The 22,933-nt window shown below is 37.8% G+C and overlaps 1 protein-coding gene across 2 annotated transcripts in view; it reads left to right on the forward strand.

The window, feature by feature from the left end:
• Positions 1 to 22,933, forward strand: part of MYOM1 (myomesin 1) — a 147,731-nt gene that overhangs the window by 43,654 nt on the left and 81,144 nt on the right. For both annotated transcript variants that reach the window (XM_045527395.1, XM_045527396.1), the window contains exons 6-11: positions 566 to 851; positions 1,320 to 1,477; positions 10,279 to 10,371; positions 12,376 to 12,464; positions 12,568 to 12,630; positions 19,583 to 19,747. In XM_045527395.1, the coding sequence (XP_045383351.1) occupies positions 566 to 851; positions 1,320 to 1,477; positions 10,279 to 10,371; positions 12,376 to 12,464; positions 12,568 to 12,630; positions 19,583 to 19,747 (854 nt within the window). The remainder of the gene's footprint in view (positions 1 to 565; positions 852 to 1,319; positions 1,478 to 10,278; positions 10,372 to 12,375; positions 12,465 to 12,567; positions 12,631 to 19,582; positions 19,748 to 22,933) is intronic.

The following is a 22,933-nucleotide window of genomic DNA, read 5'->3' on the forward strand; positions in this document are numbered from 1 at the left end:
ATTTAGAACTTATTTATACATGCAACAGCTCTGGGTAATACATTACATCAGCTGAGCTACAGAATCCAGATCAAACTCATAGTCATATATCAGGATCACAAGCACACAAACTATATCTCATTTTACAATATGTCTTTTCTGGAAAGGAAGCCATAACTTAATCTTTTATTGTAAATGAAATCATATTTAAACACACTAAGACAACCAGTGATATGACCTTGAGCAAGTTATCTAACTTTTCTGAACCTTGTTACCATATGTCTAAAATAGAAATGATAGTTTACCTCATTGGGTTTTTGTGGGGATGAAATGAGATAATGTATGTGAAAAGCACCCAGGCCATATAGATATTATTATTTCTGTTATCATTGTTATCACTATTTGTTAAGGGGATGACCACTTCCGTACATGAAGAGTCAGCTTCTGATTTACCAGGTTTTTGTGTGTCAGGTTTTCTCTGGGTGCAGGACACAATGTCTGAAGGCGGATACTTTGAACTTAGTAAAATAGGCAGTCTTATCACTGCCATCCACGATATTCACATTTTACTATTATTGTATTTTAGTCAAGTGCATGTCAGTGGAGTTACAGATACAGAAGAAGAAAGAATTAAAGAAGCTGCTGCTTACATAGCCCAGAGGAATCTTCTTGCTAGTGAGGAAGGAATCATATCATCTAAACAGTCCAAAGCGTCCAAACAGTCCACAGCATCCAAACAGTCCCAAGCGTCCAAACGGTCTGTGGAATCCAAACAGGCCACATCCACTTTTCAACAGGAGGAAACTTTTGAGAAGAAGTCAAGGAAAGTTGCAATTCGAGAAAAGGCAGAACACCTGTCACTGAGAAAAACAGTAAGAACAGACAATTAATGCAACTTACAAAAGTGGAAATGCATGTAACAAGTTGTGTGTGTGTGTGTGTGTGTGTAGATACAGATTGATTTGTTTCAAATGAAGAAATTATGGAGAAACAAAACTAAAGAAAACAAGGTGAAAGACATTAAAATGTGTAAGTCCAAAGAAAGGTAAACTTAATAATTTTAAACTTCATGGAATTTTAGGTTCTGAAGAAATTAAGGTTTTAAAGAACCTTAAGAAATTCACCTTAGGGAAGTAAACTACATTGCTCAAGCTTAAAATATTAAATAACTACATCAGTTTTTAAAAGGAGGAAAGGGAATGCATTTTATCTAAACAAAAAAGTAAGGTTCCAAATGGAAAAATGCAAATTTTGGTTTCCACTTGTTATTTTGACACCAGAGATCACTTTGATCTAGTAGTATTTTGATAATATGTTTGTTTGTTTGTTTGTTTTTTCAGTTAGAAGAAACTGAGGCATTTCATGCCAAGTTGAATGAAGACCATCTTCTGCATGCTCCTGAGTTTATCATTAAACCTCGTTCCCACACGGTTTGGGAGAAAGAGAATGTAAAATTACACTGTTCCGTAGCAGGCTGGCCAGAACCTCGTGTCACTTGGTATGTTATCTTTATGAAAGCTAACAGAATTCATTACACAAAGTTAAATTTCCCTGTAGTGAAAACACACGGATATATCAATATGCAAGAGTCAATGAAGGCATCTAGAAGTTTGTATCGGTTTTCAAAAGAGTAAAGAAAGGATATTGGGATGAATTTTTGTATATGAGAAGAAAAAACAGTCTTGCATATATGTGATTCATTATAGTACTTTATAATCCTATCATACAAATGGGTCTTTATTTTATATAAAGTATTAGATTTTAGTCAACATATTTATATACCAAAAATATGTCTATAACTTCTATGGTCTATAAAAATTTATTTCTATAAATGAACTTTATAAAATAATATGATTATGTGATCAGAACAAATGCCATCTTTTACAAAATAACTAAGACCCACAGGGCTCCCATCTCTGCCCCTCACGTGAGCTGAGGCCTCAATGTGTTTTCTGACACCAAACAAAAGAGAGAACTGAGTGGGAGACAATATGGGGCCTTAAGACATTTTCTTTTAACAAAGAATAAGCACTGTTTTTCTCCTTCTGGTATATATCCTATTGCAGTTGTCAGTACCTTTGTGATCCCTAAACTGAGAACTTTCTGTCATATGCCATATCTGCCACAGAGAACAGTAATATGAAAATAATCTAGATACTTAAAAAAGACGTTCCCTTTTTATTCTCTGACACAGGTATTTTGCATGCTGCTTTTTTATCCTCAGAAGTGGTGGCAAATGCCCCTTAGGTTGTAATATAAACAAACACTACACAGTTGTCACCATCACCCAGAGTGTCTGCCTACTTCTTTCTTTTCCATTATTTCTAATGTTGATGCCTGACTTGGACTAATGGAGGGAGCTGACAAGATAAACCCATTTAACTGTCTATGGTTGTTCTTAAGAAGCAGGTGGTGAGTTTTTAAAAAATTCACCTGTGATATTAGTCTGCCTTTGATAATTTTGGACTTATAATTTTTCTATGTATGTAAACTCTTTTCAGGGCTCTTGAGTTTGAAAACTAAAGAATAAAAATCAAAGCTGGCTATGAATTATCAGGGCAAATAATTTATAGTAACAAAGATGAGAAATGTAGGAACATATTTCAATGACAATGAAGTTTTAAAAAAATCAACTTATAAGCTTTACAATATAAAAGTAAATTTCTGTTAACAGAAAAACCAAACTGTAAAATATTTTAAAGAGGTTTATTCTGAACCAAATATGAGTGACCACAGCCTGGGGAAAACACAAATTCAAGAGGTGTTGAGTAAGAGGTCCCAAGGTGGATTACATTTTGGTTTTGTACATTTCAAGGAGATAAGAATTGCAGGCAAAGACATAAATCAGTACATGGAAGGTATACATTGGTTCTGCCAGAAAAGGTGGGACATCTTGAAGTGGGGGCTCACAAGTCATAGGTGGATTTAGAGATTCTTTAATTTGCAATTGGCTAAAGGAATAAAGCTTTCTCTAAAAACTTTGAGTTAGCAGAAAGGAATGTTCAAGTTAAGGGGGTCTGTTACCTGTCATATGATACCATGGCTGAATCAGCTTTGTGTCTAAACTCCAAAAGGACAGGGATATGGGAAGTGTGTCCAACCTCCTTTCTCATCATGGCTGGGAACTCAGTTTTAAGATTTTTCTGGAGTCCTTTTGCCCAAGAAGGGATCTGTTCAATTGGTGGGAGAGGGTTTTATTTTTAGTTTACAAATCAATATGCCTTTGCCTACCTTTCTGTGACTATAGAGTTGCACAATTTGTCCTATTAAAGGGACATTTCCTCTTAAAAAACTGATTACTTCTCACCTCAAAAAAATTCCAAATTTTCCTATAGAAATCCATAAAGAATAACAAATTTACAGCTCCAAGAAATATTATTTAGTCAGTAAAAAGTTCTCTTCTTTTATGAATTAAAATATGTGAATAATAAATTAGTAACTGGAGATCTTAGTTGAGTAAATATATTTATTACACAGTTTCCTATCTCTGTTTTCCTCTTTTTAAAAATTAAAGTTAAAGATGATTTTCAAAAGGATACAAAATAATTTCTGGGAGATCTATATTAATTTCCTAAGCATTTATTTATTCTCTCAAGTACACAGCAACTGGAATAAAAACCTAACCACAAACCATTGATGGTATCATTAAGCAAAAGTGATGTGATTTCACAAAAGCAGAGCTTAACCTCAGAGATTAAACTCACATTGTGCTTTGTTGGCCTGGAAAAGGAGTAATTTAAAAACAAACAAAAAAGATAAAAACTCTCCAGAAAAATATGAGATGACCAGACTGTCAACCCTCCAAATTCTAGTTAAATTCAATAATAGAAATACTATATGTTTTGGTTATCTTCACTAACAGAGCTGAGTTGCAGTACATTTGACCCCCAAATCTTTCACAGGTGGTTTTAAAATATTTATTTCATTTACATGTGAATTTTTATGTCCTAGGGGATCATTTCAAACTAAAGTGAAGGCACAGAGACAGCTTTGTGACAGGAAGCACTGGAAGAGCCTCCTCTGGTTCCTGCACCCCCTTTAGTGCTAGGAGAGGACAACTCACTCTAGCCTGATGCAAAGCACCAGTCGTAGTGACTTCATTCCCTACCATAAATTCTCTAGGAGGGACAGGCCAGAGCATTATGCAGAAAGTCTTGTTGCCTTGCGAGCTAAGTGAAAAATAAGTATTAAAACAAAGAATCAGGGACAACTAAGAAAATAGTTGACTGTACTCCTGAAAGGAAGATTTGTCTTGCTTTTACTGTTGTTGTTGTTGTGCTCAGTTGCCTTTTTTCTTGTTGTTGAGATAGTCTCACTGTGTGTCCCTGGGTAGAGTGTAGTGATGTCATTGTAGCTCACTGCAAGCTCCAACTCCGGGGCTATAGGTGATCCTTCTGCCTCAGCCTCCCTGGTAGCTGGGACTACCGGTGTGCACCACCACACCCAGCTAATTTTTTTATTTTTAGTCGAGACAAGGTCTCACTCTTGCTCAGGCTGGTTTTGAATGGCTGTTCTCAAGCAATTCTCCCACATTGGCCTCCCAGAGTGCTAGGATTATAGGCATGAGCCACTGCACCCTGGGTAAAGCTGAAATTTGTATAATCAGCTAGCAGATAACTGACAACGAGCTATGGCAATAAACAGAGTCAGATCCAGGTTTTGTGGAGCATGAAGCTTATACAGTTTTGGGGGGCACTCTTTACAAGAAAGAATATAAAGTTAGTAGTACACATTAGGCATAGGGCCTTGCAGGGACTCATGTTTGTGAGGGACCCTGAAACTTAAGCTTCATTCTCTGGGAGTTGACTTCTGGATGGGATTAGTATCCCACCTTTTTAAAAACTCATTAACTGGAGCTGTAGTTTACTTTCAACGCTAGTACAGAGTAGACAATCTTCAGTAAACACCCTCCCCTCAAACAGCAGGGATCCCACAACCCAAGCAAGAACCAAGGTTGTTGGGTGGTTAGTTTGCTGGCATTTATGCCTTTTTGGTACCCAACTGCAGCTTCCTGGGCCTGACACTGAGCACAAACGTGAAAGAAATATTGAGAATGCCCTTCCTGAAGAGAAGGAGGTAAATTAAAAGAATAAGGTTGTGATGATGCTTCGTACAATCATGCTGCCTTCACTTGTAGCAGTTAAGTCCTCAGCCATGTCTTACAAAGTTGTGTGTACCCAGGCCCTGGCTCCGCCAGAGCCCTTTCCAAAGAGAGTTTGGCTCCAAGTTTCCATTGAGCATGTTTATGTCATGGGAGTCGCTGAGGCCAAGAAATTATACAAACACACAACAGCTGTTCTCTGGCCAACTCCGAGTTACCAACCAAATCTATTTAAGTGGAACTTAGAGGTTACCCAGAGAGCACTGAATGACAGGAGCACATGTCACTCATCAAGGGTAGTTAGAGATGGCTATAGAGCACCATCCTGTTTCCAGCTCACCCTGAGGGCAGAAGGAAGCCTGTCTATGCTTTGAGCTCAGTGGAAAAGTTAGTAACGGGGAGGCAGCAGTGACACCACAGTGAAGCTGGCCGTCCTGGAGGAAGGCTTTGTCAACATAGAAGGAAAAATATATATGTAGTGAAAAAACCAAAGTTTTAAAATATAATAGGCTTTTTTAACATAATAACTTACATAATAGTCTATTTGTTTCAAAGTGGAGGAAAAGAGAATTTATGTTTGTACTTGTTTTATTTGGATAATGAGATTCTGGAAGAATATGTAAGAACCTAAGAAGAGCAATTGACTCTGAGGAAGGGGACAAGTAGCAGGAAGGTGCCAGGACTCACTAAGCACCCTTTATAGCTTTGGTTCTTGGACCATATAAGTGTATTGCCTAGTCAGATTTTTTAAATTATATGAAATAGGGGAGAAGAAAAAAGTTTTCTTTAAAAGGAGAGAATTGTGTTAATTTCATACTTTTAAAAAGAGCCAGATTCAATTGGATTTCTGGCCGGAAGCCCAAATCAAATTTGTCAATGGAAATCTTGATTGGAACCTGCAGGGAAATGCGAGAACACTCACTGCAGCAATGTGTTAGTATTAGTGCGTAGCAGTCATTCACTCACTCACGCAGCACACATGTTTTCAGATCTGTAGGTTGGATATTGGCCTAGATCCTCAATTAAGACATTAAAATACGTGCATAGGCTGGGCGAGGTGGCTCCCGCCTGTAATCCTAGCACTCTAGGAGGCTGAGGTGGGAGGATCGCTTGAGGTCAGGAGCTCGAGACCAGCCTGGGCAAGAGCGAGACCCCCATCTGTACTAAAAATAGAAAAATTAGCCAGGCGTGGTGGTGTGGGCTTGTAGTCTCAGCTATTCAGAAGACTGAGGCAGGAGAATCACCTGAGCCCAGGATTTTGAGGCTACAGTGAGCTCTGATGACGACACTACACTCTACCCAGGGCAACAGAGCGAGACTCTGTCTCAAAAAAAAAAAAAGAAGAAGAAGAAAAGTGCGTAAAATTCTTCAGTTTGGCCCTAAAGTCATTGTCAAAGAGATACTTAAAGAAATTTGTTGATAAGCATTATAATAATTCAAAACCTGGGAATAAAAGAGTATAAAAAATGTATATTCGGAAGAGTCTGGAGATTTGGAAAACTCTTTTTCTATTTTTGTAAATTATGAGAATTTGTAAATTCCATAATAGAATCATAAGCATCGAGTTTATTTACAAGATTAGAGTCATTCATCACATATTTAAATTTAGCAATTACTATCATATTATCATAAGAAAAACAGCCTACACTGAAAATGGTTAACAAAAATTATTTACAATTTATAATTGTTTCCTAGCATAAGGATTTGGAGTTTTATTTTAGATTCTTCTTATTTATTTAATTCCAAAATTGATCCTAATGAGACAGATCTCTCTCAGATAACTGGTTTTTAAAGTGGGTGTGTAGTTATTTATTCAAAACAGGAGGTTGAGTTCTAAGCAGCAATGCCACTTGTGGTGAGATTCAACATATTAAAGATCACTTTGGTATGTATAATTTGTTGATAGAAAAAAATTATCATGAAGCTTTTTTGCTTGACTATACATTGCTGAAGAGATTTTACTGTAACCTCGTATTACCAAAGTCAGCCCAACATCTCAACTGCAATTTTCCTGGGGGGGATTAAGTGTATGTTTTACACATATAAGTTAAAGTCACTGAATAGCAGAGTGTTATTCTGGAAATACTAAAGCATACTGAAAGCTAATTAATAGCTCATAGACTCTACATGAAAATGATAAGGGAAATGGTACAAGTCTGAATATTCACAAGGATTTAAGAAAGCTTTTGACACATAATCCCAGGGTGTAGATTAATCTCCAAAATTAGCCAATGACTGGCCAGTTTGGAATTTCACTTTCCAGAATTAAGAAGCTGTGAAGTATATACAGAGCAGGCCAAAAATCCTTCTTTCCTGACTTAATGCTAAAGACAACCAATCTCAGGTGACCCCAAACTTGAATGCCTTGCTGGGTAAAATTCCTCAGAGAATAGAATTAAATCACTTCCTGACTTAGTCCTTGTCCACTGCTTTAAAACAGGAATGTCTCACACTGGCACCTGGTCTCCAGAGGAAAGATGAGAAGGTCCGAAAGTGGTGTGCGTGTGTCTTTTAAACCGACTTCCTTTGCCAGGTGCTCATAATAGAAATGTCATTAGCTGGGGAAAGGCATTGAGGTGCTAAGTTGGGAAGTACTGGAAGGCAACGAGGCTGAAGCAACCACCGGAGCCACAAAATACTTTAACACAAACTTTATGGAGATATGAGGAACATTTTGATCAGAAGCCAAGGAGTGTCACTCAGTTGTTTGGTCACACAGCACAGGCCACAGCCTTTAGCATCATATTGCTTTTCTTATGAGAAGAGGAACTACTGAAAACCCTCCAGCACATGAAAAACCTCAGCACAAGGGAGCAAGCTTCTGAGTCAAGCATGAAATTACCTAAACCAATCAAATCAGAAGAACGTGGCAATGAACATGGTCTACTCTGTCATTCACCCAAACGGGGAATGCTGGAGATTAGGGGTGGCCAGTCGATTTCTTTTTACAGGCCATCTCTGATCAGATCATCCTGGCTACCTCCAGCCCTGCGCTCGGACACCCGTCTGCGGCCGTTTCTGGGCTGGCAGGAAGCAGCATGAAGTCAGTGGCCTCCTGTGGGTGCGGAAGGAGGTCGTGCCGCACACCTGCCACGCAGCTGCGATTCTGGAGCTAGTTCAACTCTCTTCATTTCACGTTTTAGGGAACCAAGACCAAAGAGCCTCAGCTAACTTTCTTCATGTGCACTTATTTAAAATCATTCCCATCATCAAGTATATGTCCGTCAGAACTCCATTCCTTCTGCTGAAAAAGTATGAAGCCACAATTAATCTATTGTGTTACAGGGTTATTCTGTTCAATCCAATTTAACCAACACTGAGGGCCTGACACTGACCCATGACTATCCTCCCTCAGGAGTGGGAATATTTAATAGAAGTCAATGTGGATCAGACACAGTCCTCATCTTTGAGGGACTGGCAACTTAGTAGGAGAGCAACTTAGTAGGAGAGACACATATCCAACCATAATTTTGATAAATGTTACATTTAGCAATTTGAACCCAATAACCCTGATGCGGAAAGGTAGGAATGATTCATATTGTGTGGTATTTTAGGGAGGAATTTACTGAAGAAGTAGCAATTGATCTGAATCATGAAGGATGAGTTGGGGTTTTACTAGAAAGAGAGTGATGCATTTTTTAAAAATGCTATTGAAAATGAATAACGTACTTTAGGGACATGAGGGCTGTATGTGAGAGAGAGAGAGAGAGCTGAAGAAAGGGAGGAGATGACTGAAGCTGATATTCTTTCTTTCTCTCCCTTTCCACCACTTTCCCTGCTCCCAAACCTCCTTGTAGTCATTTCCTAAAGTCTGAAGAAATGAAATGCAGCTACATAGAGAACAACTAGAAAATGGAAGCATCACATAGTCTCCAGGAGCCAGGCTGCCTGGGATCAAATCCCACTCTGCTATTCCTGGCAGTGTGACCTGGGCAAGTTCCTTAACCTCTCCATGCATTGGTTTCTTCATCTGGAAAAGGAGGTTAAAAAGAGCACTACATCATATGGTTATCCTGAGGATCGAATTTACCAGTATATACAAAAATCGCTTAGAGCATTGCCTGGCGCGTAGGCAATTGTCTACATCAGTTATGGCTATTAGTGTTATTTACATTATCTGTGCACACAAAGTGGCGTGTCTGAAAGAGAAACAAGTGAAACCCAGTTCCTCTTTTGGGCAGAAAACGGGTTAAATAGAAAAGCCTGGTCTGGCACCATAGCCACTGGCTACTGAGAGCATGAGGATGTGGTGAAGAGTCAGGTGCTGCGTACAGACCCGGAGGACAGTGTCTCAGGGAAAGGCCCCTCCAAGGAGCCCACCCACTGAGCGCTGAGAGGCTAACCAGAGATGGAATGGTCAGAAAAAGGGAGGCTTGTAGCTTTTATTTGTCAGAAGTTTCCTTTCATGACTTATAAGTTCTTCCAGGGAATGAGCCATGTTTGCTTGTGACATAAAATAAAAAACTTAAATATAATGATCTTTCAATACAATGACTTTTTTTTAACACCATGCAAGAATGTTAGCAAGAAGAATGTTTTACTTTCATCCTACACAGACAGCCAACAATAAAACCCCCAACACAAAGCCTCCCTATTATGTCAACAATGCTCAACTTTGTTTTAAGCTTCTTAATTGTAGTATAATATACACACACAAAAGTGCATATTATGATATATAAATGTATAGCTTTGGTGAATGTTTATAGATTGCACACACCCATGTAACTAGCACACAAATGGAGAAATCCAACTTTATCAGCACCCAAGAAGCCTCCTTCACGTCCTTCCACTCCACCCTGGGAAATCAGTATCCTGACTTTTAGCAATATTAATTAGTCTTTTTGTTTTTGTGTTTTATATAAAAACAATCACTGTACTATGCACTCTTTTGTAAATGGCTTTTTTTCACTAACATTACATACATGAGATTCATCCACATTGTTGTGAATGGTCAACTGTTTCCATGTAAGTTTACAGAGGAGGGGAAAGCACTTCATCGAGATGTTTTATTATATTGTTAGTGTATTTTATTTAAGTTAATACAATTTACATTTGTTGAATAGATGCTGCTGCTACCCTCAGTGCCGTGTTTACAGAAGGTGCTCCCTGTGTGTGTGTGTGTGTGTGTGTGTGTGTGTGTTTAATCATGATGTTATTTGCACTTCAATTTACTTCATTTTGTTTCCACTATCTTTCAGGTATAAAAACCAGGTGCCAATAAATGTCCATGCAAACCCTGGAAAGTATATTATTGAAAGTCGATATGGAATGCACTCTCTGGAGATTAACGCGTAAGACAACATCAATGTCCGTGTGTGTTGCCCAACAGTCACTCAGAGAGGTGCCTCACTGCTTCATCCCAGTGCAGCGTGACCACACTGAGGGACATTCCCACACGTTTCTTTTGGTGCACACCTAAAAGTGATATGCATGATTAATCTTATACTACCTCCCAAAGGGATTTTATGTTTGAATTTTGTCAAAGGTGATAAGCATAATTTGTATCTTTTTATTTAACCTGTCATATACTTGAGAGTTTTTCTTACATACTAGTAAGAAAATAAGTTGTATAAATAGGTATTTATATTCAGTAATCATTTCAGAGTTCCAAATCAATATCATCATCGTACTCCTTTGTTTTTAGTAAATAAAGGCCACGGAGGTTGGGGTGGGTGCCATTGAAAGTGGGCTGAATTTGGAAATACTATTCTTTTCTTCAGTTCACCAGGAACTATGGGAAAGTATTATGTATACACTGTCAACTGTGTATGTGAGACAAGGCTGGACATTCAGATGTTTTAGGGTGAAGTAAAATCCAAAGCAAAATTTGAAAACAAAACCCACATCAAGGGTGGAGGAGGGGAAGAGGGGACGGGGGGGCGAAAACCTACCTAACAAGTACAATGAACATTAACTGTATGGGTGACAGGCATACTTTTAACCCTGACTTGAGCTTTACAAAAGCGATCCATGTAACCAGAAACATTTGTACCCCCATAATACTTGGAAATTAAAAAAAAAAATAAAGATTAAAAAAACCCACATCAAAATTTTTGAGTTCTCAAAGCTTTATCATATGTCCCAAGATGGTTTTGAAATCCAAACCTAGTTATCGGGATGAAAAAGCTAGGCAAACTCACCATTTTCAGTTCAGATAGAACCACAGCGCGCTGAAATGTCAAAGTGAAATTTACACTGTTCACTCTCAAGAGATTTATTGCCTTCTTCTCAGATCAGAGGAGTTGGCCCAAGTGATGCCGGGCCCCTGAGATGTTTGCCGAGCACTGACCCCAACCTACAGTCACATCAGTTCTGTCAGTGGGTGGTTCTACTAAGGCAACTGTGAGCTACACTGTTACTTTCAGGATTAAATAGTTACGAGAAGGGCAACTGTATTTGCCTTCCTGGAGTTCTATTGATGTCCGTAAAATTTCAGCATGAAATAAGTTTACACAAATGAAACTAAACCCTAAGGAACAATGAAGAACGTGGGGCACTGGTAGTGATAAGACACAAAACAACAAGCTTTGAAATCTTAGTCTGTTCATCTCTCTGTGAGATCATTCTCTCCCTATTTCCATTTTTATGAAACATTCCAGTTTGTGTAGTCTAATTTAGAGGAACAACCAAGTGGCACTTCTTGTGTTGTGCTGTGAGCTGAAACTCCCAAGTGTGGCCTGAACCTTAGTGGAATTGAGGTGTAAATAACTTGTGTTTTGAAACTAGAACACAGAACCATACATAAGACCAAGACCAACCTGGCTCAGGTGTGTGGCTCAGGGAGGCTGTGGGGCTCTGCAAGGAGGGGCTGCTTCTTTCCCTTCCCTGTGGCCCCCAAGCGGAAACCCACCATGAGGGCAGGACAGCAGGGAGACCACGCTCTTAAGTATGCCTCTGGCTAGTTACTGCTTCGAAGGTACATGGCTGGACATTTCTCCTTCCAATAGAACTTTAGGAAAGCATATCATAATGTTGTCCCTCTGTAATTTATGTGCTTAGCACTTTGTTGACTTTTTTTAATGTGTTAAATGAACCCAGGCTGGGGTCACAGTGGACTACAGGTGTTCTCCCCCTACTCTGTGCTGCTGGTGAGAAACTGCAGTAGATCCCTTGCGCTATATACAAAATCCTGCCGGTAGCAACATCAGACAGCAGCTTCATCAGAAGCCCCAAAGAGCCGTGTGTCAGCCACTGATTTGCAGTGTGCCATGTTGGCAAAGAGTTCCCTGATACAACAGCTAGTAATTCCAAGGATGGTCACTACAATGGATATTCATTTCCATATGTTCTTTCAGATGTGATTTTGAAGATACAGCTCAGTACCGGGCCTCGGCCATGAATGTTAAAGGAGAGCTTTCAGCATATGCTTCAGTTGTGGTAAAGAGTAGGTTTGCCCGATTTACTTTATTCAAAGTGTTTTTTTAAAATTTCTTCCCATTGCAAAGAATAGGAATCCGTCACAAAGCACTTCACTTTGTCTTTCCTAGGATATAAGGGAGAGTTTGATGAGACTCGCTTCCGTGCTGGGGCTTCTACCATGCCACTCAGCTGTAAGTTTCAAAATATATTTGCTAAATATCATCTTTGTGTAAAATACATAATAATAAGCTATTCTATGGTGCTGAAATAAATGCATGCTATATATAACATAGTATATGCTAGGATGGATATACTAGGTATCTGTGGTTAGTTTTATTTTATTTATTTTATTTATTTATTTAGATTCTTTGGTTACTCTTTCTGAATCTAATTGCTTTGTTCTGATTTTATGAAAGCCCAGATGTGATGGGCTAAAAATGGCAAATGCTTTTGAGTATTTCTGTGTTAAATTGAGACAGATCATTATACAAACCTGGGCAGAATGATTTAACCAAATACACACATGCACACACACACATGAGTCTGGACTATGTCAAAACACTCTTACTCATCCCTAATTATCCAGGTCGGCATCACCTCCTTCAGAAATCATGTCTGGAACTTAAATTTATTTCACTTTCTTACTATCACTCACTGCTTAACCCTCTTGAGTTTGGCTTCGGTCCCACCACTCACTCAAGGTACCTCTTACTCTTATTTACCAAATCTGGTGCAAAAAAACACTGACAGACCGAGTGCTATTTTCTCAGTCCTCATCTTTCTGCCTCAGTAGCAGCTGCTAGTCTTTATTCACCCTCATGTGGAAACTCTCTCCCTCTTGGGTCCTTTTTCTTACCATAAAGGTCTACTACCCTCATCCTTCTTTTTCTTCTCTCTTTATTTTTTCTAGAGCATCTCATCTTCTGTCATAATTTGAACTACCCTCTCTGGGGGTTAAACCCTATATTTCTGTTTGGTTCTAATCCCAACTTCTTTTTAGAGGGACAACCAACTTCGGTGCTATAGTCAGCTTTCTTAGTAACAGTTTCCTCCAAATCCCACCAAACTCTTTGTCTAAAATAGAATTGATAATCTTGTATTATCATGTACTTATCTCCCTCTCCCAACTTCCCCATTCCTTTTATTTACATTTTTAAATCTACACCCCACCCCAACCCCACCCCCATTCCTTTTAAAGGCACTTTGTCTGCCCAGAAACCTGGGCTGAGAATCACAGTGTTATCTCCGGGTCTGCCTTCTTCCTTCCCCTGTGTATCTGGTCAGTCAGTTCAGAATATTCTGTCTTTTTGAAAAGCTTCTGAAATGACCTCTCTCTCCTCTATCATTCTTGCATTCTCTCATAGTCTTTTTCCAGATCATTTTTGCTTCTGCTTAATTTTATCTTTCCAAAGCACATGATTGGTTTTGTCTCCCACTACTACCTGTTTCAGAAAACAGTGCCTAAAGTGTTCAACATCCATTGGTGTGGATAATTAAATCAATTTAAGGGGTTAAATTAGCCTTTTATGTAAAAAAGTAAAATAGAATAAAAATTATCAGAGTACATGGCAAAATTTTTTAAAAAATCATGTCTGACCCCCACCGCCACTCCCATGCCCCACCCAGTCAGGGTTAGGTGTCCAGGTGAGGCCTCAGCACCTCATCAGAGGATCTGTGACACTGGACACTGTTGCGTGTTATGTGTCAGTCTCTCCCACTGGTCCACAAGCCACTTGGAGGCAAGGCTGGACCTTTTATCGCTAAACTCCAGGGCCTGACACAGCAGATATTCAACAATGAATGAATAAATACCTTAATTTATAAAGTGCAGTCTAAAATGAAGTCTAAATGTGGTTAAATAATAAAATATTGTGGTCAGTGGTAACTTGTGAATTTTGTGAACTTCAATCATTTCATCTACATCAGAACTTCTGTTCATGAGAAGCAATAGTAAAATCTTTATGGTTGTTGAAATAATTATATGTTTACAATGGACAGACTGAAAAAGGTAGTCAAGCACTAACTTATTTTTCAAACATTAAAGAATAAATGGTAGTTTTGAAAATGACTGAAGATTCTTTTTCATGGGTCAGTTTTTCACCTAACTGGTTAGTTTGGTGTCTATAGATGACCTATTCCACTGACTTCATGGGATGGCTCCTAACTTTAATATTGCAAGTCATAATCATTGGTCCCAATCCTATGGGCAGGAGGGGATGAGGGTGCAACAACAGAGGAGGACATCCCATGTCATGTCCTCCTTCCACAACTTGATTGAGATAGAATAGTTGGAAATTCTGGAGCTATGACTTACCTCCCAATGTCCCCGGGACTGGCCTGTTGGTCACAGTCAGTCCTCTGAATGTATCCTGCTCATTCCCACGGCTGGCCGTATCCTCACCCATGTTTCTCCCTTTCCCCTTCTCTCTGTTAAGCGGGTTCTGAAAGCCTGGTGTGGCCCCACTTCTCTTACTGCTCAACCTTACAGCACCTCCTATGGCCAACGCCTGAACTCAGTGCAGTTGTTCCTGACAGAAAATAGAGGGCTCATAGCCATGCATTCAACTAATATTTATTGAGCACCTACTATGTGCTAGACACTGGTTTAGATGCTTTGAATATGCTGGCAAATATCACAGACATAGCTCCCTGCTCTTCGTTCTGTTCTGATAGTTATTTATTGGTCAGTTGTGCCAGACACAGTACTAAGACATTTTTTGTATGCATTGATTCATTTAATGTTCCCCCAAAGCTTATAAAGTAGGTGCATTTTTATCTGTTCTGTGCAGATGAGGAAACAATTTAGAGAAGTTAAATGGCAGGGCAAGACCCACAGAGTAGTGGAATAGGGACTTGTAACTTGGTCTTTTTCATTCTAAGCCATATTTTAAACAAATGGTCAGCAGACATTCTCTGTAAAAGACTAGATTGTAAATATTTTAGGCTTTACAGAGCATATGGTGTTTGTCACAACCACTCAACTCTACCACTATAACACAAAAGTACCCATAAACAGTAGGTGAATGAATGAGCATGGCTGTGTTCCAAGAAAAACTTATTTATGAACATTGAAATTTGAATTTCCTATGACTTTTCACATCACAAAATATTCTTCTTTTGATTTTTTTTAACCATTAAAACATTTAAAAGCCATTCTTGATGGTACTAAACAGGAAGCAGTCCAGATTTGGCCCACAGGCTTACCAACTCCTGCCCTAAACCCTTTTTCGCTGGGATGGAAAGTATGTGTGTGATAAAAGGTGAGGAAGTGACGAATGATGTTTTGTTTTCTGGTTGTCAAAGCTGAAGTAGCTCCCTTCTGAACCCCAATCTCAGATATATAGAGAACCTAGGATTTACAGTCTGCTTCCCGGGGGCCTATTTGCATTTCCAGTTGGGTCTGGAACATCCTGGTCACTACAAGCCTGCCTGGTAATCCTCACCTCCACTGCCTAAGGCAGCTTTGGAAGAGTCCAGCCTCCCAGTGCTGTGCAAGATCTGATCAAGTTTCTCTCTCTGGTCTCAGTGGAACATCCTCACATAGAAGTGAGGCAGCTGGGAGATATGCCTTCAAAGAGAACTTATTTCTCTGTTGGTTTGTGGTTGCCTGAGAACACACAAATTCAAGGCAGGACAATGTATTGATCGAGGGCACGGGTTCTGGAAACAGCCTGCTAATGCAAATCTGGTTCTGCGGGTGAATGTGGGCAGTTATTTAGCCCCCTTATCCATCAGTTTCCTCTTCTGTAAAATAGAGATAATAATGGTACTTACCTAATGGGGCTATTGTGGGGTTTGAGTTAATAACTTTTAAATACTTGGAATAATACATAGCAAAAGGTGAACTTGATAAATGTTAGTTTGCATTTTCAAGTTAATACTAAGAGGTGTTAGAAGGAGAGACGAAGTATGTGAAAAAGAGCCTAAGTTTTGGATTTGGGAAGTTATGGGTTTGAATTTCAATTTCACACTTACCAGCTGTGAATTTTTAGCATTAGCTGTATATTACCTCTGTGAGCTTCCATATCCCCATCTTAATAAAAGGAAAAAGTAATATCTATGCCAAGGAGTTGTTGTAAGGCATAGATGACATGTCAAATGTGAAGAGCCTGGCATGTAATAACCCATCAATAAATAGTTATTTCTTTCCTAAGTGCTGTCTTCTGTGAAAAGAGAAAATAAAACCTAGGAGAATTGATGCTGCAGGTATTTATTCAATCTATAAATAAGATATTTCTGAAAATAATCTTTTTAAAAATTTAAATATTTTAAACTTTTCCATTTTCTCCCATTGATATTTCTTACATTTTGTACTCATATCATTAAAGAAACTGAAGCAACTTACTGAAAAATTCCATTTTTAAAAAAAATTTTGAATTAAAATTTTTTCATTATTATGGATATGTAATAATTGCACCTATTTGTGGGTACATGTGATATTTTGATAAAAGCATACAATGTTTAATGATCAAATCAGGGTAATTGGGATACCCATCACCCCAAACATTTATCATTTCTGTGTTAGGAACATTCCAGTTCCACTCTTCTAGTTGTTTTAAAGTACACAATAAATTATCGTTAACTAAAGTCATCCTATTGTGCTACCGAGCACTAGATCTTATTCCTTTTATCTGTCTTTTTGTAACTATTAACCAGCCCCACTTTATCCCCCTCTCCACTACCCTTTCCAGCCTCTGATAACTAACCGTCATTCTACCCTCTGTCTCTGTGAGATCAATTATTTTTCAGCTCCCACATATAAGTGAGAACATGCAATATTTGTCTTTCTGTGCCTGGCTTCTTTCACTGAACATAATGCCCTCTAGTTCCACCCATGTTGTTGCAAATGACTAGATTTCATTCTTTTTATGGCTGAATAATATTCCATTGTGTATACGTATCACATTTTCCTTATCTGTTAATCCATTGACTTACGCTTAGGTTGATTTCATATCTTGGGTACTGTGAAGAGTCCTGTAATAAACACGCAATCACAGATACCTCTTCAATATACTGATTTCTTTTCTTTTAGATATATACCCAATAGTGGGATTTCTGAATCACATAGTAGTTCTATTTTTAGTTTTTTAAGGTGCCTCCATACTGCTCTCCATAGTGGCTATAATAATTGACATTTCCACAACAGTGTATAAGGGTTCCCCTTCTCCACATCCTTGTCAGCATTCATTATTGCCTGTCTTTTTGATAACAGCCATTTTAACTGGCTTTTTTTTTTTGTAGTTTTGATTTACATTTCTCTGATGATTAATGATGTTGAGTATTTTTTCATATAATTTTTGGCCATTTGTGTGTCTTCTTTTTAAAAAATGTGTTTTTCTTTTTTCAAATTGGTTGTATGTCTTCTTTTGAGAAATGTCTGTTCAGATCTTTTGCCCATTTTTAAATCAGGTTATTTGGTTTTTTTGCTATTGAGTTGTTTGAGCTCCTTTTGTATTCTGGTTATTCATCCCTTGTCAGATGAAAAACTTTATTTTTATGAGTAATTGATAGGGCTACTTTGTCCCAAGAGTAAAAGCAGTAGAGTTTAAATTAACTCAAAATCTAAAATTAAAAAGTACACATATTGCAGCCATCGATTTAAGTCTAGGCTAAATGTGGTATTAATTTGCATTTAAGACATTAAACCTGACCCTTTAAATTCTATTCATTATAATAATAATAAAAATAAGCATTTAGCTTATATGACCAATGAAGAATTTCCATACAAATGTTACTAGGTTATTAAGTATGAAATGTCTGATTTCCTTAAGTACTAAGTTTGACAGTTGGTATCTCTAACATTTCACTTTGATACTTCTTGTTTTATTTTTATTGTGTAGGTACATCTTCATTCTTTCAAACGCATAGTTTGGCTTGTGATTGTCTTTCACATTTTTTTGAAGCAATTTTTGTGAAGCCATGGATCAGTTGAAAATTCATGTTATTTTCAAATATGAGTTCAATTGTGGAACTAGTGCAGCGCAGACAGCTTGAAATATCCATGATGTGTTTGGGAAGGATGTGGCTGATGAATGCACAGTACGTAGATGGTTTGAGAAGTTCCATTTTGGTAATTTTAATCTTGAAAATGAGCCACATGGGTGACCTGAGACCAAGGTAGATAATAATGAAAGCTCTAGAGACTAATGGAAGCAAATCCATCTCAATCTATGTGTGAGTTAGCAGCAAGGTTTGATGTTACTATTCCAACAGTATTGGACCATTTGAAACAAATTGGCAAGGTAAAGAAGCTGTATAGATGGGCACTGCATGAATTAAACAAATGTCAGAAGAGAAATCGTCGCAAAGCTTGCCTTTCTTTGCCGTCATGACATAAAGGTGAACCATTTCTACGCTGTATTGTTATGTGTGATGAAAAATGGATTCTTTTTGACAATCATGTTTGGCACAATAGTTGGATAAACATGAAGGGCTGCTGGTGTCTGTTTGGTGGTCCAGCACTGGAATTATCCACTACAGCTTCATGATACTTGGTCAGTGGATTACAGCAGATGTCTAGTACAATCAATTAGATGAAATGATGAGGATGCTTTCGATTAAGCAACCGAGATTGGTCAATAGAGACAGGCCAATCCTCTTGCAAGACAACACTCAACCACATGTCACACAAACAACCCTGCTTAAACTACAGAGGCTGGACTTGGAAACTCTCTGCTATCCACTGTGTTCACCAGACTTTGTACCAACTGGTGACCATTTCTTCCAGGATGTGGACGACTTCTTGCAAGGAAAAGTATTCAATTTTCAACAAGCTGTGGAAAACACCTTTTGCGATTTCACGGCCACTCACTCCCCAGGCTTCCTCGCTGCTGGCATAAACAAGCTACCGTGAAGATGGCAAAATTGTGTCGATAGTTTAGGCACATACTTTGATTAATTGTGCTGCTGCTTGTTTGAAATACAGTAAGCTAAACTTTTGATTTGAAATCAGACATTTCATATTTAATGACCTAATATATGCATATGTTCTATATACTTCTTACATAGAACTTCATTTTTGCCCAGATAAGTCAGTTGATTAGTCTTTATTGTGACTGCTTTCTGCCTGTACTTATTAAAATGCTTGTGTCTCTTTGATGAGAAAAAAAATAAATTACTGATATTTGTTTTTGTTGTACCCAGTTGCTGTGACCCCTTATGGTTATGCATCCAAGTTTGAGATCCACTTTGATGACAAGTTTGATGTGTCTTTTGGGAGAGAGGGAGAGACAATGAGTCTAGGCTGTCGTGTAGTCATCACTCCTGAAATTAAACATTTCCAACCAGAGATCCAGTGGTACAGAAATGGTGAGTCTTTATAAAGAATTCTTGTTTAGGTTCTTATTCACAGAAGGTTGCAGACCAGATTGCAGATCTGTTTATCAGAGCTGGCAGAATCAGGAAGTTAGAGGGGATTGCCTACTGCATGTTTAAAAAGTTTTTACATAGACAGCAAAGTAGCAACACTTTCATAATATATTTGTAGAGATGATATTTTCTTATAAATAATATGTGGAAGAATTACAAGAAATTATATTCATTTCATAAGTTAATTTTATTTGGTAAAATACCCTCCTTCATAGAGACCACTGAAATTGTATGAAACTTTAAAAATCATCACCTTATAAAACAATAAAATCCTGATATTCTTCATTAACCAGCATAGTAAATGAAGATGAAATTTAGACCTTGGCACTTTTGTTCTAATGTTTTAAAGGCTCCTTATAATTTTGAAACCTCTGATAAGTATATTCTGCATACAAAATATGCAGGTTATACTGATGTCCCTTAAGAACACAAAAGTAGATAAAATCACTCTTTTGTCTTACATCGTATTATAACTGAAGCTGGTCGAACAGAAAGAAAATCCTTCTATTGTCAGTTCCTCTGAATCTGGCTTTAAATCACAATTCAGCCTTACTTTGCGTCAAAAGAGCCTAGAGCCACAATACTTTGGTGTAAGAAAGAAACAAGTATTTAATTTTCCCTTTTAAATCCAATTTGGGTCAAAGTCTATTTAAAGCCTAGCTAACACTCCAGATCAAACCTAAACAAAACAAAAAAGCTATCAAAACAAGTTGATTAGCTGAAGCATTGAATTTAAGAAATAATGTTACTTCTAAAATAACGACAAATCTTAGATCCAAATATACTGAGTTTCTATACCAGATTGTCTCATTCAATAGACTAAGATGAAACTATCTGAGGAGAATAAGGGGTTGCCCCAAATCCCACAGCCAAATTCTGGCCACATGAGACCTTCAGAGCTGATGGTTTTCATTCTAAGCCTAGAGCTCTTTTTACTACCCTGCACCTCCTCTTATATCACTGAACCATGAGGTCTAATGAAGGAAAAGAAAACCGCACGGGAAAATTTGTACTTTCTCTGACCTCTGCATCCCTTTATGCCTAGGTAGTGAAAAAAAGCATTGAAATTTATGAAATCGAATTTGCCCCTAGGTGCATATTTATCTGTGAAGCTAGCTCCTAGCTGATAAAAGATGTGTTGTGGAGAGAGCAATGAATAAACCCAGAGACTCTCATCGTCCCTTTTAATTCATCCTAAAGTCTTCACCAGATTTATTTCTAGAAAGAATTATATTTTAAAGCCTTTAAAAACTTTAAAATTCCAGACACACTTAGCTACTCTGTGTATTAGTAATGTCATCATATAATTTTTTGTGTAACTGTTTTATAAAATAAACTTGGAGCAATATATAAAAATGAAAGAAAAAATAGTTAATGGTGATCCTTTGTGGTATTTCCTTTAAGGTACTTTATGATGGTTCAAACTCCATTTTGTTCATGAGAAAAAACTAAGGCCCAGGAGAGTTAAGTGATTTGCCCAAAGTTGTATAGTTAATGAAAGAGATAGGGCTAAAACGTAGGTCCCTTCTAGGGTTGACCCTTTGGGCATGTGAACTGTGCAGTCCCACAGGAAGGGAACCTGGGCTTGGTTTAGTTCTCTTCTGTCACAATCTTGAAATTCATAATCATTTTATCTTTGAACTTGTGTTTTGTACGTGAAGTCCAATGGGACTATGGAGCATGCACATGATCAGAGGAGATAGGCCAGCGATCAGGTAGACGTAGGCCCCCCAGCATGGTGGGAACTGGGTGACAGACAGCATGCTCACCAAGCAGCAGGCCTGGTGGGCACGAGAGCACCTGGGGCAGTCTGTGGCACTGTGAGGTTCCAAGGTGATGGCTGGGACCAGGACCTGGGCCCAGATTGGAATTAGCAATGGTGGTGGCACCAGCAGCAGCAGAGGTGATGGTGGCTGCAGCCCCAGAGGAGAGGAGGGGCTCCACGTGGAGGTAGCTTGGGGACACACAGTGGGAGGTCAGCTTCCCCATCCATCCCCAGAACTCATCTCTGTGGGCTCTGCACAAATATTAACTCCCTGGCCTGAGCAGTAAACTTTGTCAGCAAAATATTATGAAATAAAAGTGTACATGTAGGCATTGTAATAAAGCACATAAGGCAGTTATTAGAATTCTCAAAGACTTTGGAACCTCTGATCTTGAGGCTTGGAAATAGAAATTAAATTGAAAGATTTTTAGCATTTGATGGAAAAAACATGATTTTTATGTGAAACTTTGGATGAGCCAATTATTAACAAAGAAGACAGTTTTTAAATTAAAGCTTGTAATTGAAGATACAATAATAGAATGCACAGCGGGTGTTCTAAATTATATACAAATCACAAGTCATTTTTGGTTTTAGTATCATTTCCACAAGTTAGACAAAGCATTAACATGCAATTGTATAAATTTACATTTAAAATTAAATTTGGACTTACACAAAACTGTATGAAGAGTTAAATCATTTTAGAAAACTTGTTCCTCAAGTATGATCAGTTCTAGAGTACTAAAATTTATACTTTGAAATAGTTTATCAGAAAGTTAAGCTAATGTTGTAATAGCCTATGTAACCTTAACAGCTCAAGTAATAGTTGCATCAGCAGAAAAGTCCTTCTCAAAATAAGTTATGGAAGCTCATTTGTGAGCTTGTGTTTATAAAGAGTGACTTTATAAATTCTATAAAACAAAGTTGCTAAAAGTATAAATTTAAATGAATTTGTAGAAAAGCAGGCCACAAATGTTATTATCAATCAAGTCATCACATTAGTAAAGCAAAAAAAAATAGTAAAGTAATATTACTTATTGTAATAGTATTCACTATTTTGTAATTAAGCTGTAAAGTTATAGCACCAAAATATATGTTGCAATTTTTATTATCCTATTATACATTATAAGTCATAAAATATTCTTAAAGGAAAAAGCTTTACATTTTAGCACTTTTTTTTCTCTTTGTAAAAATTATTTTTTCTTTAAAAATTTTTTTGTTTTTTTCATTTTTCTTATTACTCTTTTTTTGGTCTTTTTAAAAATACCTTTCTACTTTTGTTTTCCTTCTGCACAATAATCTGCAGGAATATTTTAGCACCTTTAACTTAACTTTTTCTCTGCCTTTTGAACAAGGGGCTTTGC

Source organism: Lemur catta, chromosome 16 (assembly GCF_020740605.2).
Source record: "Lemur catta isolate mLemCat1 chromosome 16, mLemCat1.pri, whole genome shotgun sequence".
Lineage (NCBI taxonomy): Eukaryota > Metazoa > Chordata > Mammalia > Primates > Lemuridae > Lemur > Lemur catta.